Consider the following 14,888-nt stretch of genomic DNA (forward strand, 5'->3'; position numbering starts at 1 on the left):
CAGAAGCAAGTTTGACACTTACAATGGTAATGCTGTTAATTTTAGACTGAAAAAAACAGTCACAGCGGTGGCGGAAGATGTATTCACAAATCCAGCGTTCAGAACATTAAAGTAATAGTACTCAATCTGTAGTGAAATGTCCGTTTCTTTTTGTATTTTATGTGATGTTTTTGGATTACCACTGCTGCTGCATTAATGTAGCCTATGTTGCATTTGACTCCTGTCGTTGGTTGTGCTCATTTTGAGTATTGTATATACTGTAGGGTAGTGTTATTTATAGCAATGCATCATACTCTTTAAGATAATAAGGTAAGATAAAAGTACATTTCCCTCTGAGATGTAGTGGAGATGAAGTAAAAAGTTGCATCAAAAGGGAAATACTCAAATAAAGAAGTACAAGTACCTCAAATGTGTACGTAAATAGGCTACTTGAGTAAATGTCCACCTCTGCCAAAAAATTAACAACCAACTAACATGTTAAAAACATTTATTCACTTTATACATCTTTACAGTTCTTTCGCTGTCAGACACAGGCCAGAAGGAAACATTTTCCATCTGTAACGACATCGTGCTGGAGGGAATGCATGACAGGTGTCTGCAGGAATGTCTCTCAGTTTGTGTCCATCATGAAGCGCTGACAGGCTTCATACATGGTTGTCCAACAAAGACTCAAGGATTCTTGAACTGTTTGTAATCGCAGTTGTTACTACAATAAATCTAAAACCTGGAAAAGAAAAACAACAGCAAGTTTATTAGTATAATGAAGACCTTCTTTCTGATCAAACAGAGAATCCTTTACAATAAGAAATCCAGGTAGTTTCATGAAGATAATTTACTGCATGTGTTCACTTTCATGTCAATAATTCTTACTATTTGTTTGTGTAACGTAAATACCTTTTATTCAGTTAACAGGCAAACATGTAAATAGAGCTTTTCTTTGCTTTATCAGAAAAATAGTTTCCTATAATGAAGTGTTTTTGCTCACTTCTGACATGATAAGTTAATGTGATTTATACAGCTGAATATCAGTTATCTTTACAATCCCCAGAACACAACACACAACCAAATGTCGCTCCAAAAAGCCCTCAGCCGACTAAATATATAAAAAAAGTCATAGCCCAATCATGCTCTACACAGTCTTCAAAGCATAGCAACTGAATGTCATTATCAATCATCCAAATTGTTTATTTATCCCGAGGGACATTGGGTTTTGTAGTTGATCGATTTAATGAAAAAATTAAATAAAAGATACATTTAAGAAAAATATAGAAGAAAAATATATATACAAACAAATTAATTTAAAGAAAGAATGTGCAATAAGACAAAAGTATTCGTAAGATTTGAATGCATAGTTGCAGTTTAATGTAAGTTTAATATTTCTTTATCGTAATGTTATTAAGAGAAACACAAGGGGTGTAAGGTTTCTGCTGGTAAAGCACCATCATGTTGATTTTGATCGCATTTTAAATATCTTAATTTTATTGTATCCTTGTATTACACATTCTTACTGTAACTTCTTACATTTGTATAATTATTTTCTCAATATTTCTTTCATTTTAAAATGGTTTTATTTCAAACCGTAACAAAACCCAATTTCCCCTGGGGTATTCTGATATGAATATCTTAAAAGTGAAAGAATAACCTACAAATCACACCATCCAAGCAAATATCTTAAACATATTTAAAAATTCCCCAAATCTTAAAAATGTGTAGCCTGAGAAATCATCAGGAGCAGTTGAGAATACAATGAGGCTGTGAGATTAACTGGTGCAACAGAAGAAGTGAAACTCCAAGCAACAGCTGCACAAACAGGAAGAACGAAGCCGAAAGGGAGGAAACCATCAGAAGGTGACTGGCAGACAAATGTTTACCCTTCTCTCTGCCGAGGAACCGTAGGGCAGAGATCTCAGAGAAGGTGCAGCCACCGAGGAACATGACGAGGACGATGCGCTGAGCGTTGCCCTTTGCTTTTGAATCGGCTCCGTTGTTGCCTGAGGAGACGAAGCATTTAGCATTAATCAGTTTATTAAGACGTGGCTTTACTTGAAACGAGGTTACTTTGAGTAATCTTTTCACACAGAAAACAGTGGTGCAGTAATCAGATTTCTTTCTCACATTAACCTTACTTTAGGACCACAGCTCACTTGTTTTAACTGTATTGTAATAATGCAAGCTATGACCTCCTACTTCCTGATGTTTTGTCTTCTTTCTGTCAGTGCGCATTTTTAATAGTGTAAGCCTTTAGTGAGAATTCTTATTTAATTATGAGGATTCATCGCCAATGATTTCCCTCTTATCATCCCATCACTTAGCCATTAGCTAGTCCCCGTCTAAAGTCCTTGTCATTCCATCTGTACAAGTACAAAGCACATTTGAGTGCATATAAATGGGGGGGAAATTGCACAAAATCTAGTCTGGGAAATCAGCTTTCTCCAACACTAGTTCCAAATAATGTGTTTGCAGTTCACAAAGTGTTTAAATAATCCGAGTATTGCAGAATATTGCCAGTATTCAACTTCAACATTACATTCATATCTCCTTGTGATCTAACCTGTAACAGCAAATTCATGCCCGTTCAGCAGCTTGGTGACTTCTTCAAGACCAGTCCAGCCGTCTCGATCCAACACCTATAACACGACCACACCACGAATAATATTACTAATAAGTTTCAACATGGCACTGATGATCTCTCATTGGTTTCCTCAATCAGTCAACGAGCCATGTGACATCATGCCTCCAGCCGTTTACTCGCCTGCTCCACCAGCTTGCAGCTCAGAGGGACGTAGGCCCCGCTGAAGATGTAGGCCATGTCTCTGGGGACACGCAGGTCATATTCTTCATCTGACCTTGGCACCTTTACACCAAATTGGAACAATTACTTAGTGACATAATAAGACCTGATGAAAATGCCGTTTGGCGCACGGTAAAGATGATCTTTTACCAGGTTGAGCTTTCGGCTCAGGGCTCTGAAATGGCTCTTCCTCGCAAGAGAAGAGAAGGCATCAGTCAACTTTCCTGAAAAACACAAAACAAACAATGAATAATACAAATGCAGATGAGGAGGATCAGGATAGATTATAGGAAGTTAAAAATAAGATGATAGAAATGTTGATGACTGGAATATTATATATAAAGTATTTGTATAGGAAATAATCAATTTCTCCATAAAGCTTCAGGAGAAGACTTTGAGGAAGCTTGAAAAAAGTGGAAGCATTCTATTTTCATATATAAGATATTTTTATACCAATAGAAAACACTCCTTGTCTTTATTGTTTCATGTTGTGTTTTTTTCCCTATTTCTGTATATTTTGTTTGTGCTCCTGCCATGTGTCATAAGACTGTATTGATTGAACTGCTGATGATGTGCGAACTCTAATCTAAGTACCACACAACTAAAACAAGATGAAGCCTGTCTCACCTGCAGTTTTGTCGTTGACCAGTTTGCCCACTTTGCTCTCCATGACGGTCAGCATCTCCCCGGGCTGCTGCTCCACCAGCAGCCCCAACTGCCTCAGGTTGGCAAATGTGAGCAGGTGGTCCACTCCATAGCTCTGCAGGGGCCAATCAGAGAACAGCTTTCATATTAACAACAATGGCTCCTTAAATTAGGACAGGTTTAAAGGGGAATGCTTTATCCATTGTCAACCAACACCATAAAAAGACTCAAACCAATTTGATACTGAGGATGTCAATCTTTGTTTCCTAAAATGTACAGTGTAGTTTGAAGCAAAGATATTAACACAGGAGAAAACAGCTTATTTATTGGGGACTTCTGTCGATTTTTGCTCTAATTTCTACAATACTAACCCCTATTTATTCATACCTAAAGCGGCCAAAATCATAAAAATCTAAGAAAGAAATATAACTCAAAGCAAAGTGCCGCTGAGCGTATCTTACGCATGGGTAAAATCAAGGTCCGAGCAAAAGCCGTTTTAGTGCAATTTATTATACACATATACAAGCGTTTTTCTTCGTTCTTACCCGATGGTAAAAACCATAGGCCTACCGAGTGCGCCGCCCACTACCACCTGTTTCCCAGATTTATAATGAGCAGGTCTCCCATCCCCCGGTGCCCAAAGGCTGCCTTTACAAAAACAGAGGCATACTACAACTTATTTGATAAACTTAAGTAAGAATTAAAGGGGAAGATTTACTATAAACAAAAAAGAACAATAAAATAAATGGATAACTATTAAATAATACAAGCTCCTAGATATGGCTTCATCAATACCCAATGTGCTCAGTAGCAGGGAATTACACACAGACATAGCAGAAAGTAGTATGTGTAAGTATATAAGTATAGTATTAGATTAGATTGATTGACCCCAGGGGGAAACTCATTTTCACAGCACTGTACACAGTATACATACAATATATAAACAACAAACAATAACACAGACAACAACAGATGGTGAAACACATGGCAGTTACACTTAGCGAGGCCTGTTATTTAAGGCAGAAATGGCTGCCGGAACCAATCTTTTTCCAAAGCGAGCCCTTTTATGTCTCAGTGCATGCGCCCGGATGGCAGTGGGGCGAGGTACTGATTGAGTGGATGTGTGATGTCCGGTTCTATTGTGGATGCGATGCGTGAGATGGCCCTGTTGTTAAGTATTGTGAGGTTTGGTGTAAGAAGTCCGATTATCCTGGCAGCAGTGTTGGTGACGTCTGTCCGTTTTGTCCGGTTGGTGAGAGTGAGCATATTGAAAAAGCAGGCGGAGGAGTACATGAAGATGGGTTGGATAATGCTTTGGTACAGTATTAGGAGAAGAGGGGGGGATAATGGATCGTCTTTGTTGGCTCCTTGTGAAGATGTCAGTGGTGTGCTGGTTGAAATTAAGTTTATTGTCCAGTGTTACCCCAAGGTATTTAAAGCTGTCGACTGGTAGTATGTCTAATGCCAGTTCATTTGTGGCTTTCAAAAACATAAAATGTTTGATTGTCGGACACAGACAGCATTTTCTTAATAAAAAGACAATGTTGAATCTCACCTGTAGAAACTGTGTTTTTAGTGAGCGGAAGTCTTTTGGCAGAAGTCCTGTTATAAAACACGGTTTTAATACAACATTAGAATAATATGAATCCGTTTTTGAATTGATATTTACACAAAGACCACTCACCGTTTTCCGTGATGGACAGAAGACAAAGCAGCCTCAGACTTTCTAGCATAGAAACCTTTGAAAAATATAAAGAGGTAAGTTTCATTTTTTACATTTCACCTGTTCATATCAGACTGTGTTCAAGCAGGCGCACCCGTCTGTTGATGTGCTCCTCTATGAAAGAAATGCTTTCCCGGATTTCAAATCCTTCAAGTAAAGCTGGAACAGAAAGCGAGTCAGAGGTGAACCCTTTGAAATCATTAATATAATATTTGGACACTTTAGTATTCTTACAGTGTTCTGTCTTCAGCAGCTCCTGAAAGTCCTGCTTAGTTTTCTGCTTCATTATGGATTCACTGGCACCGATGTCTGAAAGAGAAAGTCAGTCATTATTATTGGATGTATACAGCACATGCCAGTTGATTTGATGTACTGCTGTAACACTCACGTAGGCTAAGCAGCCGATGTTCCTGTTTTAACCCTTTAAACTCTTCTGACACAAACGTCTTCATCTGCTTTATGTCCATCCCCCGTCGCTTCTGTAGAATCATCACAGTGTTAGCTCTGTCACTCACACGCCAAGTTATAATGAGGGTTATCAACAGTAACTCACATCATATGCCGTCTGGAGATTCCTGGCTTTCTGACTGAGAAAGCCAAAGACGTTTGAGAAATGCTCGTTTCTGATTTCGTTGAAAACCTATGAACCAAGCGAGAGTTACAACAGATGATTAACTTAAAGTCATGACAATGGAGGATCTCTAATGTCAGCAGCTTCCTACCTTATCCTGAGAGTTCAGCATGACTTTCATACTTTTGTCAGAGGAGGTAACCTCAGGTCCAAACTCCACACATCCTGCAGAACAGACACTGTGATGAGACATGTCCAAATACATCTGCAACCAGAGCAGAATCATACAAATACCTACCACATTTGATTCTAAAAATATCGTCCACGAGTCCTTCATACACAACTTGTGAGCACAGAGGAGTGACAAAGTCCACGTCTGCAAACATAGAGACAGAGTTATGGGGGACAGAAAGCACATCTCTGCATGTCATCCGCTGAGAGGGCACATGCATCCTCACCTCTGTCGATGAGAAACACTTTTCCTATCTCAGCCTTTTGAGCTCTCTGCTCTCCCTCTGCCACCTGCTCCCTCCACGACTCGTACGCCATCTGTTCATAATGGACAGAATTAGGGGCAGTTCACAGCAGAACATTTATTTGGGAAAACTAACTATATTTTTGGGGTTTTCCCTTTCCTGTAGGGAGTTATGTAGGTCTTTTTCCATTAGACTCCTTTGTTAACTTCCGTAACAGTGACATTTATTACATTATTATTACATGTGAATGCCCATTACTATGGGCACTCCACTCAGGATACATTTGATTTGGTCAAGGACACATCGGAATGCTGACTGACTGCAGCGGGATTTGAACCAGTTCCCTCATATTCCCAAGATCAGCGCACTAACACACTGAGCCACAACCTCCAACATTACATGTCACTTGTTAGACGCTTTTATTCAAAGCGACTCACATACATGCAATCCCCACAGGAGCAATTTGGGGTGAAGTGTCTCAGGGACACAACGACATGCTGACTGCAGTGGTGTTTGAACCTGTGACCATCTGATCCCCATACCAAGGCTCTATCCACTGCGCCACACACCTCCCACAACATCACAATGTAACACTTGTGCTTTTATTGGCCATTGTACGTGATGAATAAGGAAGGGGCAGGACATCTCTACCTATCACAACAGAGTCGGCCAGCTAACCAATCAGAGCAGACTGGGCTCTGGTTTCAGACAGAGGGTGAAAAGAGGCAGTATGAGAACAATAAAGAGCTTTTTGAACATTGAAACTTGTAAACATGTTGCAGTAGAGTACTACATACAAATATAAATATTATCTGACAGTTTTTGGTCGTTGATAATACCGCACCTTGGAACATCGCCCAATCCCATAGATCTTTGAGAAGGGCCCGTAGAGCGAGTGAATGAGGTGCAGAGCGCTGCCGGCGGTCTTCACCCAGCGCTGGTCCCCCGCCTGTGGGAGGAAATACAACATGATGATCATGTTCTGCTACTCGGGTGCTACTGTATGTGCTACAATGACATTTTACTTTCTTATACAAAAAGTATGGTTAATTGGTTAATAGATTGCAAAATGGTGCCTCTTTCCTCACAATTTCCTAATATTTATGAAGTGATTAATAATGAAAATAATTCTTAGTTGCATCAGATCAGAATTCACATTTACAGCCATTTCAATTTACTGACAAAGAGTGCACAGTGTCCAGCAAAGACAATGGATTTTGGATGATTTGTGTGTATGGTCTGATGTTTTTTTACTGCTATCTGACAAACTGTACTTATCCATATTTTCTTGCTGATCTAATCGGACAATTTGTTTCATCTGCCATATTTTTCTATATCATAATATCAGACTTCTAGTGCAATAAATGATTTGGTAATTTACTAAATAGTCAATCAACTAATATTTCCCATGCATATTATTTACCAGGAAGTTGTCTCGGAAGAATTCCGGCAGCTCCAGACTGATGATGTCATCGTCGAGCGGAAGAAGATAGAAAGACCACTCATCAGTGGTCACATCTGTGGGAAGACAACAACAAGTGTAACATTTCCTCTCACCCACACTGATCACTGCTACTGAAACACAATGTGAAAGAAGACGAATGCTCACCGCCGATGATCCCCTGCTCCTCTAGCACCGCATCGCATGAATAGAACTGCACAGAAGAGGCAGAAGGTTAATATCAAGGACTTCATCCAAAAAGCAGAGTGTGTGCAAAACAATAGAGGGGAAACAGATATACCTTCTTTGGGGTAAAGATTATCTTGTATCTTCTACATTTTCCTGCTGCTTTGTCTGCATTGGCCACATCTGCAACAGGAAGGAATAAACATTACATTATTTAATAGGCTTATTGTACATTATTCAAGGGGGCAATGTTATAACTAAGTAACTGCATGTATAAAGGACTGGGTATAGTGGGAACTGTTTGATGCAAGTGCCAATACCACACCTTAGTTTTGGCACCAACAGACCTTTTTATAGCACTTATTTTGAGAAATATAAGCATGCTTTTTTCAAAATATATATCTATACATGTATATATATTTTGATATGCAAATACATCACCATATTAAGTAACATATCATCACTGTCGGTAGCACCTGGGCACCCTTTTTTTAGGTTTTCACTTCAGCTAAAGGACAGAACGTTTCAATGTGTGTTGAGCTAACTTAACAGAAACTTGCAATTCATAATAATCTAAATCATTAAAAAAATTATAATAATAATAAATTCCAACCATAGCCAAGTTCCTTACAAATTTGAAGATTTATATTTTTTTAAGCAATAAATCAAATGACCTTTTCAGTTAATAAGTATTCTGCTTTAGTTTAATGGTGTTACGTATTCATCTCTCTAAATCATAAGCTTCATACTAACCTACAAAACAAACCCAACTCTACTTACCACATATCCATTTCACAGTTTGTATTCTTGGCCGGATCAGAAAACAGAGCCTGCAAGAGAGTAATGCCACATGGTGAGGCAGTCGTATCAGGCGTGCGTGTGTGTAATATAAAGGTCTTAGATAATCTAAGAAGTATGAAGTGGCAGGGCTCACTGATCTGAGGTGCTGATAACAGGTTTATATTCCACTTTGTAGAGTTTGTCAACTTCATGTTGCTGTAAAAAAAAGAAGATATTAGATATTAGAACTGTAGATTTTCAATCAAAAAAGAGACAATCTGACGAGGTTTACCTTTAGTATTGACACATTGGCGATACGATCCAGCGGGCTCATCAAGTCAGGCTCAATGAAGAGGTCCTTCTTCCCCGGCAGCTGTGAGATAGAGAGAGGGGGATGAAGAGATGCTCGCTAAAGTGCTATTTGGCAACATTGGGGAATAAAACATTTATTTAACCAAGTGTCAGGCTCAGCATGTTGGTTTTCAAACTAAAATAGCAAAAAACGAAATATATGTATGCAATGTTCAGCGCTGGTAACCCTGCTGTTTTGCGAGCGTTATATTTTTTAAATGTTCTTTTGCATGTAAACAAATTAAACGTATTTAAAAATGACGCCCCATAATGTCAAACATTATTGTCCGACCCTATTTGCCCATTGCTTCCTATTGTAGAAGTACATCTTTAAATATTAGGCAAAAAAAGAAAAGTTACATTTCCTTTGGTTTTGTAGTGAGTATTTTTGTCAGCAAGACGATCCAGTGGAATTGATTCAAAATAAACCAAGGCGTGTTCATGGCAATGAAGGAGCATATTTCAAAGTGCAACAGTGGGTTTCTAATAGTATTTGGACACCAGTGGAGCTCTTTTTTGGGCACAGAGTAACATGCTTTGGATATTCAGAAATACTTATTGCTCGTGATTTTTATGTTTTCATAAGATTTGTTGACAATAATGGAACTCACTTTTGTGAGTAGACTGTACAAAAGAAAATGAGTGACATAACACTTCTGACAGATGGGGCGTGGTCAGCAGTGCAACGTCTCCTTCGTAATCGCTCATAGTCCCCTCATTGTAAAGTTTATTTTGGTAATTAACAGTTGTGTATTAAATAGAGGTCCTATTAAAAACATTAACATCTGCATTATTTACATGCCAGTCATATCAGTAGGATGTTAGCAGCCAGATGTCAGCCTATAATACATTTTAGGACATATTGTGACTTGGTCCTACCTGTTCCAGCAGGTAGATGAGATGATCTCTGGCCAGCGTTTTTAGCAGAGAGAAGTCAGGGAGCTCCGGGCAATCTCTCCTGGCACTGTGAGCCATTCTGGGCCAACACTGGAACAAGGCAAAACTCACACATTCATTGCAAAGAACAAATACGTGTTAAATAGCGTAAATACTCCAAAAACATGTGGCTCATATAATTACAGAGAGGCTACATGTAATAGTAACACATACAAATGACTAGCATATATGCTGTGGTTCATCTAATAGCTAGGCTAGCTTGTAGGCTAAAAACACATCCTTCACATCACAGGAATATTCAAGACAACGATTAACGTTAAAAAGCTGACAGTTATGTAGAAATAATGTTACCTGAATATTCAATACATAACATATATAAGGGGGTGAATATATGTAGATAAAATAAGCAAAAGGTAGGTTAAGCTGATATTAAAAGCTACCTGCTTCCGTAGCTAAATAAGCGGAATCAATCGCTCCGTGATCGGTTTCCCCCGGACACCAGATGAAGCGGACTGATACACTGACAGCGACGCTGCGACGTCGAAAGTTTAAATCACCTGACGCTGTTTCTCTCTCGCTACATGTTATTCTACAACCATGAATTCCGACGCAGTTTTGTTGTTAGAGACCGTGAATTTTGCCGCAGAGAAACACCGTAACCAGCGACGCAAAGACCCAGAGGCAACGCCGTACATTAATCACCCCATCGGTAGGTAGCGGTGCTTTAACCACAGACTGTATAAAGGTTTTAACTCTGCGGTGATGCCTTCAGGTGCTGCTGCGCAATCGTAAAGTCCAACAATGCAGAAATCAAAACAAGACAACTCTGTACTTAAGTGCAATTTTGACGTACTTTATACTTCTACTCTATACTACAATTCTCAAGTAAATATTGTAATGTCACAACACCAAATGTTTAATAATAAAAGAATATACTGGTCTGAGATAATATAAGGCTTTGTGTTTCACCGTTGACAAGCTACCTTGCAGCATACACTTTAGCATTTTTAATAATAAAATGTAGCTCCACTTTGACAGCTGCAACATGAAGTGATATTCTGTAGGAGCTATTTGTTTTAATTTGTCATTTAGCTATATCATTTTGTGGAAGATCTACAAATGGATTTTAAAATAGTTTCTGATGTTTGTCCGAAGTGGCGAGGATACCTGATACTTGGTAAGTTCCAGTGTGTCCCCCATTGTCTTGGAGGGGCGCTGAGCCCCGCCAACGGAGCCCCGCGCCGCCCCCCTGAAATTCCAGGTGTTTAAAAATAAATACAAATAATAATCTTTTTTTATTTATTTATTTATATATATATATATATATATATATAAATGAATAAGCACCAAATTGCAACTAATCTATATACTGTCACTTTTCACATTGAACATGTGCTCTTTTATTAAATAATCGCTTTCATTTTAAGTTGTGAGTTTAGTGTTTTTGACCCTAAGAAACACTGATGCATTAATCAATAACAATAATCCACAGCTCCTCTCTCTGCTCCAGAGGATTTAAAAAATATATATCCCCCCGTATGATTGTTTATGTTGTCTGTCCTACTGCCGTGTTTTTAATGTTATGTATGTCTAGTTTTTGCACACTGGGACAGAGTTGCACTCTGAATCTCGTTGTACTTTTTGTATAATGACAATAAAAGGCTTTAACATTTAACTAGAAGGATTCTCTCTTCCACACCCCCAACCAAAATTGAGCATAACAGGGCCCCTTTAAGATATCATGTGGACTTTCCTCTTAATGCTCACTGTGTGTGCTTTTAAGGAGTTGCAAGAATCATCAGCCATGAAGGAGGCGTCGCAAACATCGAGGTTTTGCAGGTACATTATCAGTTGTTATCAGTGAATTGCTGTTACTGAAAGTGTTTCATGTGTAGTTGAGCCTGTGTGTTGTCTCTCCTGCAGGCGGCACTGCTCCATGACACAGTGGAGGACACGGACACTTCTTTTGCAGAGCTAGAAGCAAAGTTTGGACCGATCGTGGCTCGCATCGTTCAGGAGGTGACGGATGACAAAAGCCTGTCCAAACAGGACAGGAAGCGTCAGCAGGTGGAACACGCGGCTCACTGCAGCCGCCAAGCCAAAGTGGTGAAACTGGCTGATAAACTTTACAACCTGAGGGACCTGAACCGCTGCACTCCCTCCGGTCAACACCTCTCTTTAACTTTCAATGGACTTCATGTTTCATGGCATTTATTTCATGTTTCTTAACAAATCCGATATAGAGAACAAAATCCACAATGTGTTATTTAATCTCTTAATACTTTTTGACTTCCCTGCACTATTCGTTGATCTCAGAACCAAGAAAAATTCTCCCCAAGTGAGGATGAAAACCTTTAAAACGGTTTAAAAATATCTAGTTTCTTTTTATTTCTTTTTATGTTTTAAATACATCATTAATAAACAATTAACTGAAAGAGATAAGGGGCCTTTGCTTGGGAAGTGTTTCAGCTAAACGAGGCTTTACAGGCAATTCTTGTTAGTGAGAAAATGCATTGTTGATTTTGTTATAGGATGGATTTGATAAACTCATGACTATACAAAAAAGGTATATTGATAAAGTGTATTGAAGTCACCAAAACAAATGTACTCATACGGGAAATAAACCTGTCCAACAACTTAATGAACTGTATTAAAACTAAAATAAAACTCTGAAAGGAGAGTTTATGTTGCAGTTGCACATGTAGTAAAATGGTAACAACTCCTGGTGAAGTACTGTGTACCAATGCATGACAATGTATTTACTCACCATATTCCTCCCTCTCTATGTGTTTTTCAGGCTGGACAGCCGAGCGGGTGCAGGAGTATTTTGTGTGGGCCAGTGAGGTGGTGAAGGGCCTGAGAGGAACCAACTACGCTCTGGAGGAGAGGCTGGAGGAGCTCTTCAGACAGAGAGGGGTCCAGCTCTGACAACACATGGGAGAGCACACCATTTTAATTACAATAAGATACATGTATTAGTTGTAAATTATAGAAATAAATCATATTTCATATGCAGATGTGTGGTTTTGTAATGTATGTTCTCATATTTTGGTTGTATAACTAAATTAAGGGTATGTTAAAAGTGAGTAATATCAGTTATTCAATTCAAATTCAAAGGTTTTTATATGCACATAAGCTACATTGTAGAAATGGCAATGGCAATGACAATCGTATGCCCCGAACTCCTCCAACAATGCAACATAGTTAAATAGAACATAACACAAATTCAAAAATAATTAAAGCTGCAAGCAGCATTGAGCGGGTCTTCGACGCTCCGCAGGCTGTTGTTCGTACGTCGACGTGTCACATAGGTGTCTCGAGGACTCGGCCGTTGGCAAACATGGGAAGTTTCAGGCCGCTCGGATAACGTACATAGGAGTTACAGCAGTATCATAAACATTGTGTTTGATGACGAGGGATCTGTCGCCATGGCAACGACCTTTGATGACACCCTATACGCCTAGATGTGTTGAGGGCTGCATCGTTATCAAACCTGTGAAGTTGTGGGTCCGCTTGGAGCATGTTCAATGGAGTTATGAGAAAACCGTGTTTCATGGTGAGCATTGTGTTACCATGGCAACGGCATTTGACGAAATATCCAATCTGACACGGAGATGTCTTCACGGCTGGACTGTTAGCACATATGTGAAGTTTGAGCACTTTTTGACCATTTGCACAGGAGTTATAACAATATCGTGCTTAACGGCGAGGGATGCGTTGCCATGGCAACAGCTTTTGAGGAAAACTCACTATTGTCATACGGGGATACGTTGCCATGAAAACGGCATATGATGACATCCCATTATTGACATAGAGCTGTTCAGGGCCGGACCATTCACCAGTATCTGAAGTCTGGTGCCGTTTTAACAATTTTTCATTGAGTTATGACAACATCGTGTTTCGTAGCGAGGGATCTGTCGCCATTGCAACGGCATATGATGACACCCCATAATTGACATAAAGCTGTTGAGGGCCAGACCATTAGCTATCATCTGAAGTCTGGTGCCGTTTGTACGATTTTCCTTTGAGTGACGAAAGCACCGTGTTTCGTGGCGAGGGATCTGTCGCCATGGCACGGCATATGATCACACCCCATAATTGATATAGAGCTGTTGAGGGACCATTAACCATTATCTGCAGTCTAGTGCTGTTACGACGATTTTCCTTTGAGTTATGACGACATTGTGTTTTATGGCGAGGGATCTGTCGCCATGGCATATGATGACACCCCATAATGGACATAAATCTGTTCAGGGCTGGACTATTAGCCATCATCTGAAGTCTGGTGCCGTTTGGACGATTTTCCATTGAGTTACGACATCATCGTGTTTTTTGGCAAGGGATGCATTGCCATGGAAACGGCATATGGTGAGATCTCAGATTTCACGTAGAGCTGTTGAGGCATGGACGGCCATGGACTGGTGACATACAAGTGAAGATTGGGGGACGATCGGACAGTGTCCATTGGAGTTACAGCGACATCGTGTTTTATGGCGAAGGATGTGTTGTCATGGTAACATCAGATTTTATGTAGAGCTGTTCAGAGCTGCAGTGATAACCATCATTTGAAGTTTGGTGGCGTTCTGGAGTTAGTTGGAGTTATGACATCATCGTGTTCCATGGCGAGGGATCGCCTAGCATCGAGCGAACGCAAACTTTGGCGCCAAATCACGGGGGAAAAAAGTTTCGAGATATCGTTTTTTCGCCCATGTCTCGAGACGTTACCCGACGAATTTGGAGTCTAACGGATGAAGTCTCTAGGAGGAGTTCGTTGAAGTACGGAGGACGAATTCGACGCCAAATTCAAAATGGCCGAATTCCTGTACGTTTTTTTATACCCCTCCAAGTGGCTTTTTTGTTCGTCTCCGCACCCTAGACATGCGTAGCGATTACAATATGGTCTTTGCCGACCTCTGGTCTCAGACCCTACGAATAAATATATAGTGCAAGAAAAAGTGTATACACGTACTGTACAATATTTAATTTCATATTCTGCCCTTATATAATATATATGTATATAAGGGCAG

The 14,888-nt window shown here is 39.7% G+C and overlaps 2 protein-coding genes across 3 annotated transcripts; one reads left to right on the plus strand and one right to left on the minus strand.

The window, feature by feature from the left end:
• Window positions 1-470: 470 nt before the first annotated feature.
• vps33b (VPS33B late endosome and lysosome associated) lies at window positions 471-10,387 on the minus strand. 2 transcript variants are annotated; one of them, XM_034108833.1, is made up of 24 exons: window positions 10,302-10,387; window positions 9,844-9,951; window positions 8,906-8,986; window positions 8,768-8,829; window positions 8,614-8,663; window positions 7,949-8,016; window positions 7,816-7,861; window positions 7,630-7,724; window positions 7,051-7,155; window positions 6,189-6,279; window positions 6,029-6,106; window positions 5,882-5,955; window positions 5,713-5,799; window positions 5,548-5,638; window positions 5,394-5,468; window positions 5,254-5,318; window positions 5,121-5,175; window positions 4,992-5,038; window positions 3,419-3,551; window positions 2,942-3,015; window positions 2,753-2,854; window positions 2,552-2,627; window positions 1,872-1,991; window positions 471-724 (listed from the first exon to the last, which is right to left on the minus strand). In XM_034108833.1, the coding sequence occupies exons 2-24, from the start codon at window positions 9,937-9,939 to the stop codon at window positions 645-647; spliced, it is 1,851 nt and encodes a 616-aa protein (XP_033964724.1). In that variant the 5' UTR covers window positions 9,940-9,951; window positions 10,302-10,387; the 3' UTR covers window positions 471-644. The 2 variants fall into 2 exon arrangements, with proteins under 2 accessions (XP_033964724.1, XP_033964717.1); XM_034108826.2 differs by having other exon boundaries at window positions 10,213-10,310.
• hddc3 (HD domain containing 3) lies at window positions 10,372-12,876 on the plus strand. Its single transcript, XM_034108845.2, has 4 exons — window positions 10,372-10,570; window positions 11,645-11,700; window positions 11,785-12,025; window positions 12,659-12,876. Exons 1-4 carry the CDS (start codon window positions 10,459-10,461, stop codon window positions 12,787-12,789), a joined length of 540 nt encoding a protein of 179 aa, XP_033964736.1. The 5' UTR covers window positions 10,372-10,458; the 3' UTR covers window positions 12,790-12,876.
• Window positions 12,877-14,888: the final 2,012 nt, after the last annotated feature.

The sequence above is a fragment of the Pseudochaenichthys georgianus genome, chromosome 3 (genome assembly GCF_902827115.2).
Source record: "Pseudochaenichthys georgianus chromosome 3, fPseGeo1.2, whole genome shotgun sequence".
Taxonomy (NCBI): Eukaryota; Metazoa; Chordata; class Actinopteri; order Perciformes; family Channichthyidae; genus Pseudochaenichthys; species Pseudochaenichthys georgianus.